This window comes from Barbus barbus (assembly GCF_936440315.1).
Source record: "Barbus barbus genome assembly, chromosome: 1".
NCBI lineage: Eukaryota > Metazoa > Chordata > Actinopteri > Cypriniformes > Cyprinidae > Barbus > Barbus barbus.
In genome coordinates this window covers 20,268,460-20,285,678 of record NC_136729.1, presented here as the reverse complement: position 1 = coordinate 20,285,678, position 17,219 = coordinate 20,268,460, and the positions used below count along the sequence as shown (strand labels likewise).

General features: G+C 37.5%; 1 protein-coding gene across 2 annotated transcripts in view; it reads left to right on the top strand.

The window, feature by feature from the left end:
- The window catches only part of LOC306875817 (dual specificity mitogen-activated protein kinase kinase 5-like), a 57,658-nt gene that overhangs the window by 13,595 nt on the left and 26,844 nt on the right, over nucleotides 1-17,219 (top strand). For both annotated transcript variants that reach the window (XM_079426563.1, XM_079426564.1), the window contains 9 exons: nucleotides 2,716-2,755; nucleotides 3,826-3,894; nucleotides 4,875-4,956; nucleotides 5,045-5,106; nucleotides 5,444-5,492; nucleotides 5,783-5,856; nucleotides 8,616-8,666; nucleotides 9,061-9,132; nucleotides 12,624-12,653. In XM_079426563.1, coding sequence (XP_079282689.1) covers nucleotides 2,716-2,755; nucleotides 3,826-3,894; nucleotides 4,875-4,956; nucleotides 5,045-5,106; nucleotides 5,444-5,492; nucleotides 5,783-5,856; nucleotides 8,616-8,666; nucleotides 9,061-9,132; nucleotides 12,624-12,653 — 529 coding nt within the window. The remainder of the gene's footprint in view (nucleotides 1-2,715; nucleotides 2,756-3,825; nucleotides 3,895-4,874; nucleotides 4,957-5,044; nucleotides 5,107-5,443; nucleotides 5,493-5,782; nucleotides 5,857-8,615; nucleotides 8,667-9,060; nucleotides 9,133-12,623; nucleotides 12,654-17,219) is intronic.

Genomic DNA, 17,219 nt, shown 5'->3' with positions numbered 1-17,219 from the left:
CCCTGTGCTTCCTTCTTGCTGATGAGCCGTACTGTGAAACAGCCAATCAGAGCAGAGCTCATTATTATTCATGACCCTGCCAAATAAGCCAATAACAGATCGTTTCATTCTAGGGAGAAATCCTAGGGTTGTAAATGGACATGTAAAATCGTTTCTGGAGATTTTTTGCCCTTACCTAAGGCACATACCTTCTGTGTAGATATCAGAGAACAATTTAAAATACTGTATCAATGCATTCTATGGCACCTTTAAGCAGATGCTTTTATCCAAAGCAACTTATAGCGTACATATTACACAGTCAATTCCTATGGAGAGACCTGGGGTTAAATGTCTTGCTCAAGGGCACAATGGTGATGCTTATGACTCGCTACATGCGTGAAGTGAAACTAGCAACCTTCCGATAGTCAGCCATGATGAGCTGGCCTCCAACAGATATAGATACAGTCATGGCCAAAAATATCGGCACTCTTGGTAAATATGATCAAAGCAGGCTGTAAAAATGTATCTGCATTGTTAATCCTTTTGATCTTTTATTTAAAAAATTCACAAAAGTCTAACCTTTCATTGCATAATAAGAATTTAAAATGGGGGGAAATATCATTATGAAATAAATGTTTTTCTTTAATACACAATGGCCGCAATTAATGGCACCCTTTTATTCAAAAACTCCATTTTCCAGTTTAACAGCTCTAAATTTTCTCCTATAATGCCTGATGAGGTTAGAGAAGACCTGACAAAAAAATCAGAGACCATTGCTTCATCCAGAATCACTCCAGATCCTTCAGATTCACAGCTCCATGTTGGTGCTGCTTCTCTTCAGTTCACTTCACTCATTTTCTACAGGGTTTAGATCCGAGGACTGGAATGGCCATAGCAGAAGCTTGGTTTTGTGCTCAGTGACCCATTTGTGTGTTGTTTTTGAGGTTTGTGCTTGGATTATTGTACAGTTGGAAGATCCAAACATGGCCCATTATAAGATTTCTAACAGTCAGTCACTTATTGATTTTTTTATCTGTTGGTATTTGATAGAATCCATGATAACACTTGAACACTTTAAGATAAGTTTCAGTACATATTTTTGTGTTAACAATAAGCAAACATATCACTAAGCATCTGTGTATCTTGTATGGTGCAGAATCTTCCGAAGTGTAAAGTGTACCTGCAAAGGACACTGATGTGAGATGGGATCGAGTGTCTTTGTTCTAAATGAGGGAAGTTAGCCGTCGCGTCACTTAGAGCGACATTAATTAAAGGCTTGCCTGAGTTACAAGGTGTCTGGAGCTGTAACCAGATCAGCCATCTATTTCCCATAGATCACATGCACTGTCTCAAACACAAACCATTACCAATTTGTTTACTGCAGGCGTATACGCACATGCATACAGAGATTCATAATCAAATCAGTCTTTTTCTTGTTCTGTCGTTTCTTTTCTCATTTACATAAACATGCATGTCTCTGTTGTTGAATCCACCCTCGTTTGGCAGCTGTCTGTTGTTATAGTATATTATCTGGTGGAATGGACCGTGTCGTGGGTTATTGTAACCCAACCCCTCTTCAGCACCTACTGCAGTAACCAGATCCACTGCTCGGAATGAGCAAGGATCATAATTAAATAATTGCGGCTTTGCCGTTAATTCGACCTGTAACAGGAGGCCTGTCTAGGAGAGCTCACGCTGAAACAGGAACGGAGCTGATAACGCTCCACAGCTCAGAATGTCTGAGGTTTCGCAGGTGACTGACTCAGGGTTGACCTCACCTGCATTTGACACTTAGCATGAGGACACCCCTCCTCTGAGCTCTTTTTCATAGCGATTAAGCTGCTGATAATCTGTAAATAAATACAAATGTTTAAAAAGCACCTGGGTGTCTTACTTTGTCACATGGATGTACATCTCAGGTTGCTCTGACTTAAACAAAACCTTGAACATAGCTTCCATCCTTAAACGTCAATTATTGAATGTCTGTCCCTATTTTTATATCGTGTATAGTGTTTATATATTTTTGTATAGTGGCTACAAAAAAGTGTTTGGATGCTTAAGCAAAGTTTAAAATGTTTAAATGCAGAAGATAAAAATACAGATACATGTGTGTATATTTGTGTTTGTGTTATGTCACATAGTTTGTGGTCCGTAAGATATTGTAATATTTTTTAAAGAAGTCTTATGCTCACAAATGCAGCAGTTTAAAAATGATCACAAATAGTAAAGAAAAAAAATTATTGTGAAAACTTATTATATATTGTGAAAAATATTGTTATAATTTAAAGTAAATGTTTTCTGCTCTAATAAATGATAAATGTAATTTATTCCTGTCATGGCAAAACTGTCTTCAGTGTCACATGAGCCTTCAGAAATCAGTCTAATATGTTGATCTGATGCTCAAGAAATATTTCTTATGATTAATTTTGAAAATACTTGTGCTGCTTATTTTTTGTGAAAACTGATTTTTGAGGATTCTTTGATGAATAGAAAGTTCAAAAGAACAGCATTTATTTAAAATGGATTATTTTTTTTAAAATTGTAAATGTCTTATACTTTTTATAAATTTAGTGCATCCTTACTGAATAAATGTAGTTTCTTTAAAACCTCACCCAAGCTTTTGAAGAGTAGTGTACGTATACATTTAGATTTTTTTTGTTTGTACATTTTACAAAGGTAAGGTACTGCTAAGAAAATTTGCATTGCCATTAATTGTGCATTTTTCCATTTTGACAGAGCTTACCACTTGCTTGGGAAGAGAATTGTAGCGGTGAAGGTAAGAACAATACACATGTCTCTGTATGCTTTAGAGCTTCAAGCGGCTCTGTTAAAGGTGGACTACACTGCGGCAAGATGCAATGATTAACCGCTGGAGATGTTAATAGTGCTCTACTAATTGAAGAGCACAAAAGAGGAAATCCAGCACTCCTACATACTTTGCTTCAGTTAAGCATAGAGTGGCTCTTTCTTCTTCTATCTTAGCTGGTCTCTGTTCTGTCATTTCTTCCACTCTTTCTCCCCCTTCCCATCATCCTCATTGATATCTGTTTAGTTTACTTTTATCCTCTCACTTCTCTTCTGTCTTATCTCCTATCTGTCATGCTCTCCTCTCGTTTCTTCTGCTGTGTCTGCTCATCTTTCCGTCTGCGCTCTGCCTGGGTCTGCTCGAGCAGGGCTATCTATTTGGCTAAGGCTGTAAGTGATCTCTGTTGAGCTTTAACTGCGTGGCCTTGCCTTACTGCCTTATCTGTAATCAATTATTTCAGTGAGAGGCTGATAATCTAACCTTAACTAAAGAAGCATTTTAGCTAGTCGCTGCTTCATTACAAAAGTGGAGAAGAGAGAGATCAAACACCTAGGTTGCAACAAAAAACAAACTGTTTTTATTTCAGAACTTTGTAATATTAGATGAAACGTTGGCCTTGGAATATCTCTTTGGGAGTTTAAATGCCTGCTTTTGATATTTTTTTTAAGTGGTAGGCTGTTTAATTTCCTGTCCGTTCTGGTTAAAGAGAAACTCTTTGAGCATGTTTCTCAAGCATTCACTCTCAAACTCAAAAGCGAGCTGAAACAGAAGCGTTGAAGCACAGAAAAGTATACTTGAATGACTGCTTATGTTTGCAAGTTGTATTTACCCGATGCAAAAATGTTGGGGAAATAAGGCGGCGAAGTGTCTAGCATTGGATATGCGAGTTTGATATAACACTTTTCTTAAGAGTTCTGTTTGGGTGTAAATGGAATGGATTTCATTTGAGATTTCATGTTGCTCATTTGAGAGTTCAGAAAGGTCAATGTGACGGGGGTTTTTGTTGTTGTTGAAATGCTGGCCTTATTCTTCTACTGCAGGTTATTCCTCTCGACATCACTGTGGAGCTGCAGAAGCAGATCATGTCAGAGCTTGAGATCCTTTATAAGGTCTGAACCTCTTTTTATATCTGCTTGATTACTTAATCTATATCTATAGGGTAGTATTATATGTGTAGTTCAGTCCTCTTTTCCAGACCTAATTTTGAAAATGTGCTCACCCAGTATGACCAGTGACTTACAATGCTTTAGTCATATCAGTTTCTTACCTCCCTCTCAATAACTAAACTTAGAGCATTTTGCACTCAAGTGTCACTTTGTTAGCCTTGAGAGTATCTGTGAAAAGTAACACCTGAATACTCTCAATGTTTTGTTCTTGGTAAAGTTTGGAGCCACTTTCTAGGTAAAAACCAAATTTATTTAGAGCTGTGTGTGGTTTCAGCTTTCAGATTAGGTGTATGACTGTGATAAGTATAAAGAAGTGTCATGAATTATTCAGGGATCAATGCCTATGTAGTTCAGTCCACCTGTTCCCGTAACCTGCTCTGACAACAGCTGCAGGATAGACTTTATTACAAATCACCCTTTGCAACAACGAGCTAATCACACAGAATAATCAGCCAATTTCACATTCTGAATAAAATACTGCCGCATTAGCATTACATGACTTTACATAAATAACTACCAGCCGAAGTCTTGATGAAACAAATAACCACATCTTTTCACTTGAAACAATCAATCATGTATGTTTCTAGTCATGACGTATCATTGAGAACCATTTGGTGAATCATACAGAATTTCTCAAACTCAATTATTCAAGTTTGGTCAATAAACTGTTGGCCAAAAAGTATAAAAACATCCTTTTCTTCAAGCCGTCTTCATATCAGTGAATCTTAAAAACTGTTTTACAGTTTCCACAAAATTATTAAGCAGCACAATCTTGGTGAGCTTTTTTCAAAAGCATTAACAGAAAAATCTTACAGAGCCCAAGCTTTCCAGTGGTAGTGTACATTAATGATACATTTCTAAATGTGTTATGGGTATATAAAAGTTTTACCATAGTTTTGAATATTTGATTGTGTTGTTTACAGTGTGATTCTCCATACATCATAAAGTTCTACAGTGCTTTCTTTGTGGAGAACAGAATATCGATATGCACTGAGTTTATGGATGGTAAGTCTCATCTGTTTTGACATTTGTGAGGCATCTGGGAGGCAACAATTACAAAAGAAAGCATCACTCACAAATGTTTTTAATGTAGGTGGCTCTCTGGATGTCTATTGGAGAATCCCAGAGCATGTCTTGGGCAGAATTGCTGTTGCGGTAAGTCCTCTTCAAGTCATGAAACTGTTATCGAATAAGTTTATAAGGGAATTTTGAAATCTTGGATTTTAGAGTTTTCGGCATATTCAAGAATCTGTTACAGCTCAGACAAGTGTGTATGTGTGCTTTGTCTTTGTAACATTTTATTAGTGCTGAATTGTCATTGCTCTCAGTTTTGACCCTCATTACCCTCTCCCTCACACTTTCTCACAATAATCAAAGATATGCCACTGTTCAGATAATTTACAGCTCAATCCTCTACAGACATAGCTCTCATACCCTTTTGAGTCTCTTCTGAGTTTGTTTTCAATGAGTTTGGCTGCGTGTGTGTCTATAGGTGGTAAAAGGATTAACATACCTCTGGAGCCTGAAGATTTTACACAGAGGTGAGAAAACTACTGTTATATAACTTGTAAAATGTGTAAAAATACTGATAATATCCAAATGTTGGATATTGACCTTGATAAATGAACTAGTTAACTATTAATGAAAGGATTGTTCATTTGTACTTATTGCATAAGTTATTTGTTAAATTTGCCTATTAAAATGTGCAATAAAATAAAAGTTGAACTCTCCTTACACTCCAGAAGTTCAGTAATCTAGTGAAATCTATAATATTAGATGCTGACATATATAATTTTATCTCACTGTGTAAATGTATTGTTTCTCTGTGCAGATGTGAAACCCTCCAACATGCTGGTAAACACGCGGGGTCAGATTAAACTGTGTGACTTTGGAGTCAGCACACAGGTACACGTTAATTTGTATCCTGTAACTATTTGTGTGCATGTTTGTTTGCCTACATGAATGCATATACTCACACAAGTGCTTCTCATGTGTATGTTGTGAGCAGAGTCAGCTCAGATCAACCATTGTCCCATCAGTCTCAATGTCTCTGTTCTCTTCTCCATCTTATTCCTCTAGGGACTTTTTGGCTTTGCTCCCTAACCCCCAGATACCCCTCTAGATTGCTCCTCTCCTCTCACTTCCAGCTCTTTGTAATTACCACATTGACCAGATATTCAGTATGTGTGACTGACGGCGTGTGCGTGCGTGTGGCTGGAGACAATAGCTCAGACTGAGAAAGTCAGCATCAGTCTCTCCACCTCTAATACACTCAGGAGTCCAACAATGGGACCCAATCACTCCAAACGGCCCTCTTTTAATTAATATTCATACCAATGTTCCCCGAAGAGATTCAAGCTGAGGCTGACCCCTGGATGAGGTGCTTGTGTGTGTGTGTGTGTGTGTGTGTGTGTGTTCTCCTCTGTGTCCGTCCAGACCATGACACTGTATAGTAAACCTATGTCTCTCTTATTCACTTACACACACGCGCACACAGACGCACGTCAGGCCACGGGGGAACGCTCTCATTATGTTTGTCCTGTCATTGCTGACATGTGCCATTGTGCCCGGATCTCACTGTCTCTCCCCTGTGATAGTACAGACTAAAATTAAACCAGGCTGGCATTTCAATAACACTCCACAATAACACACTCTTTTCAGCAGATTTAAATCAGTTCCTCATACTCTGTCCTTTAGCTTATGGAAGAGAGCTCAGGTCACCTGCTGTCACATCTGTACTGAATTTCAATGTTTAAACGGAGATAACTGTGCTGCCTCTATCAGAGGACTGAATATGATGGCTTCTCTATATTATACTTGACTGTGTACATACAGAGGGGTAATGTTTCACCTTTGAGGTTGAGGTGTGATGGTAGTAGATATCCAGTACTGTCACTGCATAATATCTACATCAGTTATTAGCATAGGCAAGAGGAATCTATTTGTTAGTTGGTTTTGAAGATAGCACTTGATCAAACAGGTTTGATCAGTTGGGTATAGTTAATGCATTCTTTTACAGAATGTATTTATGTACTGTAGGTTAATGTTAATTTCTGTATGTAACATTTACTGTAACATTTTAATTAACATTAACAAACCAAATTCTGTCTGCTTATCCTTTTAGATGATGACTATTACTGTTGTTCATGCTTGTGATAAATCCATAACACTTCATTTAAAAGTAAAATTTGCTGTTTAAAGGGATAGTTCACCCCAAAAATACAGTCATGGCCAAAAATATCGGCACCCTTGTTAAATATGAACAAAGGCAGCTGTGAAAATTAATCTGCATTGTTAATCCTTTTGATCTTTTATTTTAAAAAATTCACAAAAATCTAAACTTTCATTGGAGAATAAGAATTTAAAATGGGGGGGGGGTATCATTATGAAATGAATGTTTTTCTCAAATACACGTTGGACACAATTATCGGCACCCCTAGAAATTCTTATGAGTAAAATATCTCTGAAGTATATTCTCATTCATATTCACAATTTTGAGCACTCCAGGGTGATTATGAACATGAAATTATCCAGCCATGGCTTCCTGTTTCACAGAAATATAAATAGGAGGGAAAACAAAGCCAAAATTCCCTTAATCATCCATCACAATGAGAAAAACCAAAGAATATATTTCTGATGTGCAGCAAAAGATAATTGAGCTTCACAAATTAGTGAAGTGGCTTTAAGAAAAGAGCTAGAGCAGTGAAAATTCCCTTTTCCACCATCAGGGCAATAATAAAAAATTTCCAATCAACATAAAATGTTATGAAACTGCTGGAAGAGGACGTGTGTCTATATCGTCCTAATGCCCGATGAGAAGGAGAGTTTGAGTGGCTAAAGACTCTCCAAGGTCCACAGCTGGAGAATTGCAGAAAATAGTTGAGTCTCGGGGTCAGAAATCCTTAAATAAATGGTCAAACAGCACCTACATCACATGTTGTTTGGCAGGGTTTCAAGAAAAATTCTCCTAGCTCATCCAAAAACAAACTTCAGCATATTCAGTTATCAGCCACGACTGGAACTTCAAATGGGACTGGCTTCTATGGTCAGATGAAACCATTTATTTCATAATGATATTTCCCCCCATTTTATTTTCTTATTATCCAATGAAAGATTAGATTTTTGTGGATTTTTCAAATAAAAGATCAAAAGGATTAACAATGCAGATTCATTTTCACAGCCGTCTTGATCATATTTACCAAGGGTGCCGATATTTTTGGCCATGACTGTAGGTCTGTCAAGATTTACTCTCCCTGACATTATTCCAAACACGCATGAGTTACTATTTTCTGTAAAACAACAAAAATAATCTTTAGAAGAATCTTGGCAACTAAACATTACCATTGAAAATATCTTCTTTCTTTTTTATTTTTTCGGGAGTGAGCTTGCTCCGAACTGAAGAGATTGACAGCTTCAGTGATTATAAAGGGAGCACTCTTTGCTTGTTATCTGTATGATCCATTAAAGTAAGAATTAAAGTCCTATTTTTCATGCTGCACAGAATGCCAAGTTTTGAGTTACATCCACATTTAAATGCATGGTTGAATCCTAAATTCTCATGATTGACAGTGGTAACTCAAAATAGATCTGTGAAGGCCACACTAATGTATCATTTACAAATAATTATTAATTTTTAAAAATGTTTCTCCTGCTTGCTTCCACAGTTGGTCAACTCCATTGCTAAAACGTACGTTGGAACCAATGCATACATGGCGGTAAGCTGCATTCATGCCTGTAATAGTTTTTCTATTCAGAGGCTTTAATGTTATTTTACCTGAATATAGAATGCATAGGTCATACATATTTGGTTATAAAGGCTGTCAGTCAAGTATGTGCCTGTAATGAAGTACGATTTCTAAAGTATGATTTGATTTACTATACTTTTGTCATTTAGCAGACACTTTTGTCCAAAGCGACTTACACTCATGATTTACACTCATGCACACACACACAGAACTTTTACACAACAGAGCTTTTAAATAGCTCACGCAGGAATCAGGAATGAATGTTTGTTTGGCCTTCAGTGCAACAATTCTACACTAAGTACAATTCATATGTACACTGCATTGTAATGATTCTTCATGTGTCTTTGTGTCTTTGCCTCTATAGCCAGAACGGATATCAGGGGAACAGTATGGTATTCACTCAGACGTGTGGAGCGTAGGAATCTCTTTCATGGAGGTAAAACAGCCATATAATAATTTCTAATAAACACCCATGTATACACACAGCCCAGCGTTTGTAGTTCGGGTGGACTGGTGTCAGTGTTTCTGCTGAGTGCAGTCGATAGTCCCTGCAGGCAGCCTGTCCAAACAGATGTTGGCCTACAGCTATGCATGGATCACACTCAAGATCTCCCACTGACTGCTACACACACACCCACACAGACACACAGACTCTACTCTGCTATCGTTTTGGACCCTCTCCCTTCAAATTCCCATGTGAGCATAAAGTAAGGAATGAGATTTTGTGTGCATGCATGTAGTTTCTGTATACAAAAATGGGATTATTAAATGGGGAAGAAATAATATCAAGGAATACAAAATGTGTGTGTAGTAAAACATTAAAGAAAAGGAGTGTGTGTGTGTGTGTGTATGTAAGAGTGAAAGATTTGGAGTCAGTGTGGCAAAACGCTATCAATCACTCAGCCAGCAGAACGTCCAGTAATTAGAGTGCTGTGTTCTCTGTTCCAGAAGTGTGTGTGTATTCCTGAGAAGAGAGGTGTATGAGTATAGTGAATTGTTTTTTGTAATAGGTGTTTTTCTAAGCAGAAACCAGCAGCAAGAACTGTACGTATGAGTGGATTACATTTTAATATGGTGGTTTGACTCGTGTACTGAAAGTGCCTTGCTGGTAGTTCTCATTGGCTTTATTGATTCCCATTTTGGAATTGTCAGCGCTTCTCATTGGCTGTGATGAATTGTTATTGTGTCCCTCCACTCAATCCTTTGATTGTATTTATCAATACTGTTAGATATTATCAGTGAGACGTTTAGGGAGGGAAATATCAAGGGCCATATGGATTGACATTATCATGAGTTGATGAACAGTATATTGATTTGATTATGATTTAGTATTGACCTTCGCATGTTGTTAGGGATGTGATCGATTCGGCTCGGCTGCTGGAATGTTTAAGCAGTTTGGGTGACTGAATTACCTCTATGTTCTGTTGGCAGATTTCTTAACTAATGAACTGAACTCACCAACTGAACTGAGATGGGTATGTTAGATTTAATAAATGAATGCACTGTGGTTTGATTTTAATTAATTTCCTAAATGCAACTGGAATGTAATTAAGGGTTGAAAATAGTTTTATTTTTAGTTTGACTTTTGCTTCTGGGTTTGCTGCATTTTCCACATCTGTTCTTTATTCCAACATGTGCTGTGGACTTCACAGAATAACACCTGCTGAAGCACATACACCTGCTGTGATGCTGGGATGTAGGCAGGATTATAAATAACTGCTCCTTGAACCCTTGTGAAAAAGAAGTGCACTTACTGTATTGTATTGAATGTGCACTCTGTACTTTTTTGAAAATATGGGAAACAATTTTAATTAAATAAATGGGCATTTGAGAGTGTTTTAATAATCTTTCGTCATGCTTTAAAGAAGTACACTTATTCTGAAGTGTTGAATAACATACTAAAGCATATACAGGTACATCTCAAAAAATTAGAATATGGTGAAAAAGTTAATTTTTTCTTGTAACTTATTTCAAAAAGTGAAACTTTCATATATTTTAGATTAATTACATGTAAAGTAAAACATTTAAAAAGTTTTTTTGTTTTAATTTTGATGATTAGAGCTTACAGCTCATGAAAGTCAAAAATTCGTATCTCAAAATATTAGAATATTTACATTTGAACTTCATTAAATGACCATCCCTACAGTATAAATTCCGGGTATCTCTTGTTCTTTGAAACCACAATAATGGGGAAGACTGCTGACTTGGCACCGGTCCAAAAGACAATCGTTAACACCCTCCACAAAGAGTGCAAGTCACAGAGGGTCATTACATCAGAAGCATCTTACCTGGGCTGTGGAGAAAAAGAACTGGACTGTTGCTCAGTGGTCCAAAGTCCTCTTTTCAGATGAAAGTACATTTTGCATTTCATTTGGAAATCAAGGTCCCAGAGTCTGGAAGAAGAGTCGAGAGGCACAGAATCCATGTTGCTTGAAGTCCAGTTTGAAGTTTCCAGTCAGTGATGATTTGGGCTGCCATGTCATCTGCTGGTGTTGGTCCACTGTGTTTTCTGAAGTCCACAGTCAACGCAGCCATCTACCAGGAAATTTTAGAGCACTTCATGCTTGCTTCTGCTGACAAACTTTATGGAGATGCTGGTTTCATTTTCCAGCAGGAATTGGCACCTGCCCACACTGCCAAAGGTACCAAAAGCTGGTTCAATAACCATGGTGTTACTGTGCTTGATTGGCCAGCAAACTCGCCTGACCTGAACCCCATAGAGAATCTATGGTGTATTGTCAAGAGGAAGATGAGAGACACCAGACCCAACAATGCAGATGACCTGAAGGCCGCTATCAAAGCAACCTGGGCTTCCATTACACCTGAGCAGTGCCACAAACTGATTGCCTCCATGCCACGCCTCATTGATGCAGTAATTCATGCAAAAGGAGGCCCTACCATGTATTGAGTGCATAGAAATGAACATACTTTTCAGAAGCCTGACATTTGTTTAAAATATCCTTTTTTTTTTATTGATCTTATGTAATATTCAAATTTTCTGAGACACTGCATTTTGGGTTTTCATTATCTGTAAGCCATAATCATAAAATTTTCAAGAGATAAAGGATAGAAATATTTCACTCTGTGTAATGAATCTATATAATATAAGGGTTGCACTTTCTGAAATGAGTGACAAAAAATATTGACCTTTGTCACGATATTCAAATTGTTTGAGATGTACCTGTATAAAGTACTTGACTATAGATAGTACAGACATGCATAATTTCAAAAGAAATGGCATTGAAGTTGTTATTTTTTTCAGTTAACATAAATGATTGTTAGTACATTCGTCAATACACATTAACCACATCTTAAATTATGAAATAACTGAAAAAAACCTGCTTAATTCCCACTTAAAGGGAAAGGGAAGTGGTGTGTGGCCAAGTATGGTGACCCATACTCGGAATTTGTGCTCTGCATTTAACCCATCCAAGTGTACACACAGTAGTGAACATACACCCGGAGCAGTGGGCAGCCAATGCTGCGGCGCCCGGGGAGCAGTTGGGGGTTCGGTGCCTTGCTCAAGGGTCTCACCTCAGTCGTGGTATTGAGGGTGGAGAGAGTGCTGGTTATTCACTCCCCCCACCTACAATCCCTGCCGGACCTGAGACTCGAACCCACGACCTTCGGGTTACAAGTCCGACTCTCTATACATTAGGCCACGACTGCCTAAGTGGGTTAAAAAAAACACTTCAACAAAGTGCACTTAATGTACGTTTATTATAAACTATATATACATTCTCATTTAATTGCAATTAATATGCAATTAAATGCGCTAAAACATGAGTGTAATGTATTATTAAGGAATTAATTTTAGTATGTTCATGTTTTGGTAAAAGCTCACGTGCTTATGCAGGTGTGTGTGGGTGTGATTATTCATCTGTGCTTCATTATAACTTAACTTTCCCTCTGTTATTTCATTGGCAGTTGGCGCTGGGCTCTTTTCCATATCCACAGGTGAGTCTACTACATCAAATCAGATAGCATTTTAACCAGTTTAACTTTCAGCTCTTGAATACTCTACATTTCTACGCCCTAGAGGCCACTTCCTCTTGAACTTAATGTATGGGCAGTAATTAACTGGCTGTTCATCCCACAACTGCTCATCCAATCCATGTTTACTCAGATTACATGACATTATGTACAGTCCTGCAGACCCGCTCCGTTCCTCAATCCCAACCACTCTGTAATCAGATTTCATTCAAGGATTTAGCAAGATTATCCCATTTTAGGGTTCCCAGTTTAAGAACCACATGGTGCCCAATGCACAAAGCATGTCACTTTATGGTGCCTGTTCCATGACATGGTGTAGATGTTTAGTATACTTAGTTGTACATGTTTAATTAGATTGTCAAAAATTGTGGGACAAGTATAGCCTTACTTTCAAAATTACATACATTTTTGAATACCAGCCTAAGGAAAATGTTATATCAATTATAAATAGCAGACTGAGGCTGATACACGGGGCACTTTTTGAGCAATGTTTGCCATCAATGGGCAACCAGGTGAGAAACAGGGCCCATGACCAATCTAAAATATCCAGATAGAAATTTGTTACCCATTCTCAATGGGAAATTGCCTAAGGAACATTGCTCAAAAGTTGCCCGGCAAAATTGCTCAAAGTTGCCCCGTGTATCATCAGCCTGAGTTTCTTATTCTTCTCTAGTTCTTTGGAAACTCCCTTTTCTAAATCAATTTATACATAACACTTTACACAATTGTTTAATTTATTGACGTTGACATCGATAGACATTATTACAGTAATGAATGACTTATCATGAGTAATACTTTTACAAAAACAATCTAGATTAATGTTAATGCAAATTGATTGAAAGTGACATAAGACATTTATAATGTTAATAAAATATTTTTATTTCTATTTCAAATAAATGTAGTTATTTCTATTCATCAAATAATTCTGAAACATTTGTATCGTAATTTCCACAAAAATTAAGCAGCACAACTGTTAATGATTTTTGAGTACTAAAAACTGGAGTAATATCTGCTGACAAATAAGATATGCCACAAACATTTAGTGTATATCACAGAAATGCACTACATTTTCAAATAGAAGCTGTTTTTAGTGTAATACAGCCTTGTTAAGCATGAGGGACTTCAAAAACATTTTTAAAAAATCTTACAGACCCCAAACTTTTGGACAGTTGTGTATTTTCAGCCCTGTGTATATACTGTATACCCAAATCTGATTCAATGCCCTAGTTTTCTTTAATCAGACTCTGCTTTTTAAAGTTCTGCATGTAAGAGTGCAGTGAGTTTAATGAGGGAAATGTTGACTAATGCTCAATAAATTACTCCCAGCATGCCTGTTGGGTTAATTAGCATATTAAAACAAAGCAGCCACTCAGGGCATGCAGAGGAAATCAGAAAGGAACATTTTGAGGCTGCTTCTTGAGCCAAAGCCTTGAGCATCGAACGGTCACGGAGACTGGGCTTGGCACTGGTGTGTGTTTGTACTTTAGCTCACACATCACTTGATACGAAGCTTTTGTGCACAACGGTGAAAGTTACAAAATTGACATGCAATGCGTGAAATTGGAAGGATATTATGAGGAGTGCTTTGATTAATCAATTCTAAATTCTGATCCATTTTTAGCATAAATATTTCTAACATAGAAGAGACGGACATATAGGATGAACAAAACTGTGTGAGATGAACATTAGACATTAGAACATGAGGAGGCTAGAGGCCAGGGTGGTTTCTGCATACGAGTGCATTTGTGTGTGTGCATTATCCCGTGGCCTGGAGGCTTGTCTCATTTGAAATTGTTTTCCTCTGCTCTCCAGCATTATCTATTAACAGGGCCATTATCATGTTAATCCACAGAGTATTATTATATAAACTAATGTATTCACATGTACACACAAACACTTCCTCAGACACACAGTGTCTGGAACCGTGATTGGATCTGTTGTTAAATATTGTACAGCATTTCTCTTCCTCACAGGACTGCAGAACTAAATTAGATTAAAAAAATAATAATAATTTTATGTTGGCCTGTATCTAACCCTTCAAAACAAAAACAAAAATCCTCTTTAACAGTGACATGGGAATGTGTGAAATCCATTCAGGTTCTTCTCATCATGCAGTATATCATTATCAGATAAAGCAATAGCAATTGAAACCAATGCATGGCAAAACTTTTGTTCTTGGCCCGTAGAGCCAGAGGCATTATACTGAAGCATTTCATGTATACACACCCCATTAATTTATTACTTCCTCCTTTAATCTTCCTTACTCTCCCTTTCCCTGTTCCTGCATTTCTGAATTCGTATGGAATGGAAATAGAGAGAGAGAGAGAGAGAGAGAGAGAAAGGCATGAAGGAGAAAGAGGGAGGGGGTTAGTCAGTAAGAAAGAGAGGGAGAGCTAAACCTCCCATTGCTAGAGCGTTTTTGCTCTTGATGTTAATTTTCACAGCTCCATATGGTACTGCAGACTCTTCACCTGCAGGCATCACACACACACGCATGCACACACCACCCAGCCAGCACACACGCTACCTCGGGCCTGGCCTGTCACTCACATCAGCCCAGGCATCTGTCTGTTTTTTCTTTCACACACACACGCACACGTGCTCAAAGAGTCATTGTCCATTGTGCTCTGAGATCTTGAGAGATGCCGCTGTATTTCTGCATCGACTTCTAATGCCCTGCCCCCGCTCCATTCACACTCAGATCCACAAATATGCTGCCGTTTCGTGTGTGTGTGTTTTCTATGTGTTATCTTGTCATTGATTATAAAAGGCTCTTTAATTTCATCTCACCCCATGTTGGGATTAATTTGCATTCTTTGTCAGGAGTTAATGGCGTCTCCCGATGGCTCGCTCGGAAAATCTTTGAAGACTGCAGACTGGCTGGCGTGTGTATACAGCCTCCAGCGCTTTTCCTCCTGATTGATTTGTTGTTGCCTCTTCTGTTTTCCGGCTGTTTTGGTTTCAGCTCATTTTAAGCCTCGTATTCATCTGAATATACTGTATGATTTTGCTCTCCCAGAGCTTTAATGCTATATATATTTTTTTTTTTTGCTATATTTTATGCTATATTTAAGCAATATCACCCTAGCAAGAGTGTTGTTGCTATTTAGGCCGCAGGTAATCACAGCCTTGGTAGTATCTTGAACAGCACAGTTTTGAGTGTGAAATTACTTTTATACAACAGTTATGTAAACAAGAAGTTAATATAGAGTAACTTGCAGTTCAGAGAAAATTTGGGCAAAGCGTTGTGTAATCATTTCGCACCAGCTCCACTCTAGGTTTTTCCATTCTTCTCACACACTCACTGGTGAAACCCCTCTGAGTGATCCTAGAGTCAAAGAAAACATTGGCTGCTCTTTTTCCCAGTAAAATCACTCTTCTTCAACTCTGCCCTGCTCACATACATTGGTCTGAAACAGCACAAACACAGACAGCTGGAGTGTTACAAACAGAAAAAAAAAAAAATGATGCAGGAATTACTCAGTTTTTATTTAGAAATGGTAAATTTCACAAATAATAAGCATGAGATTTTGAAGCAGAAAGACTAAAAGAGTATTTTCTTAACTTTGTTATATAATCTTTGTTTTTTAAATCTTTGAAACTGTACTTTTTTAAAGGATTTAAGGAAAAATATAATATTTTTACAGTGCAAGAACAGAACAGCATTGTTTTGCATTTAGTTTATGTATAGGAACTTGCTTAAATGGTAGCACTAGCTGAGGTGATGTGTTTAAAATGTTGATTGTTCAGTGGAGATCAGTGTTCAATGGAAAATGGCGCATACAACAAATATTTATGCTTTTAATTGTCCTGTAATTGCCGTGCTTTGCAGTTTTAGCCAATGCTGTGTTTAGTTCCTACATTATAGGTCCAGCGTCTCCAGGTATTTAAAGAGAGCTGGGCCATGTTTAATTGAGAAAGAAAATCAATGACTAGCGTTGTATGTCATCAAAGCAGTCTCACACTGTTAGCTGTTAGTTGAAACTATAAGTTCCAGGCAGGAGGTTTAAGCCAGACTGCACAAGCAGAGTGTTGCCCTGAAAGTAACATTTTAATTCAAACAAAAATCTGTGAAAAAGTTCTCAGTCTAGCTCTAAACCTTCTGTTAGTTGATTGCTTACATCCAGCAAGAGGGAACTACAAAGCAGAAAAGTACAGAATTAAAAAAAAAAATGTTTTTTACCTTTAACTCGGACGCCCCTTTCCAACCAAAATGCTATGTATTTTATTATCACATGATTATGAATGTTAAACAATTCCTCTGAAACAAGTTATATTACTTTCAAAAGATAAGCCCAATATTTTTTATCTCCAGACTGCGTTTTGAGAAGTTTATCATGATTATACTTTTAGAGTCAAACATATAAACCTGGAGGTAAATAAAATCCAGGAGATATGAAATTAATGGAAAAAATGCTTGGTGAAGCTTATCCTAATTGAGGATCAGATTTTTAGCAGCTGTGTTTTCATTATGTAAACGATGTTAACACATCATGCCCATATCTTGCCATCAGGGTTTTCCTATTCTTC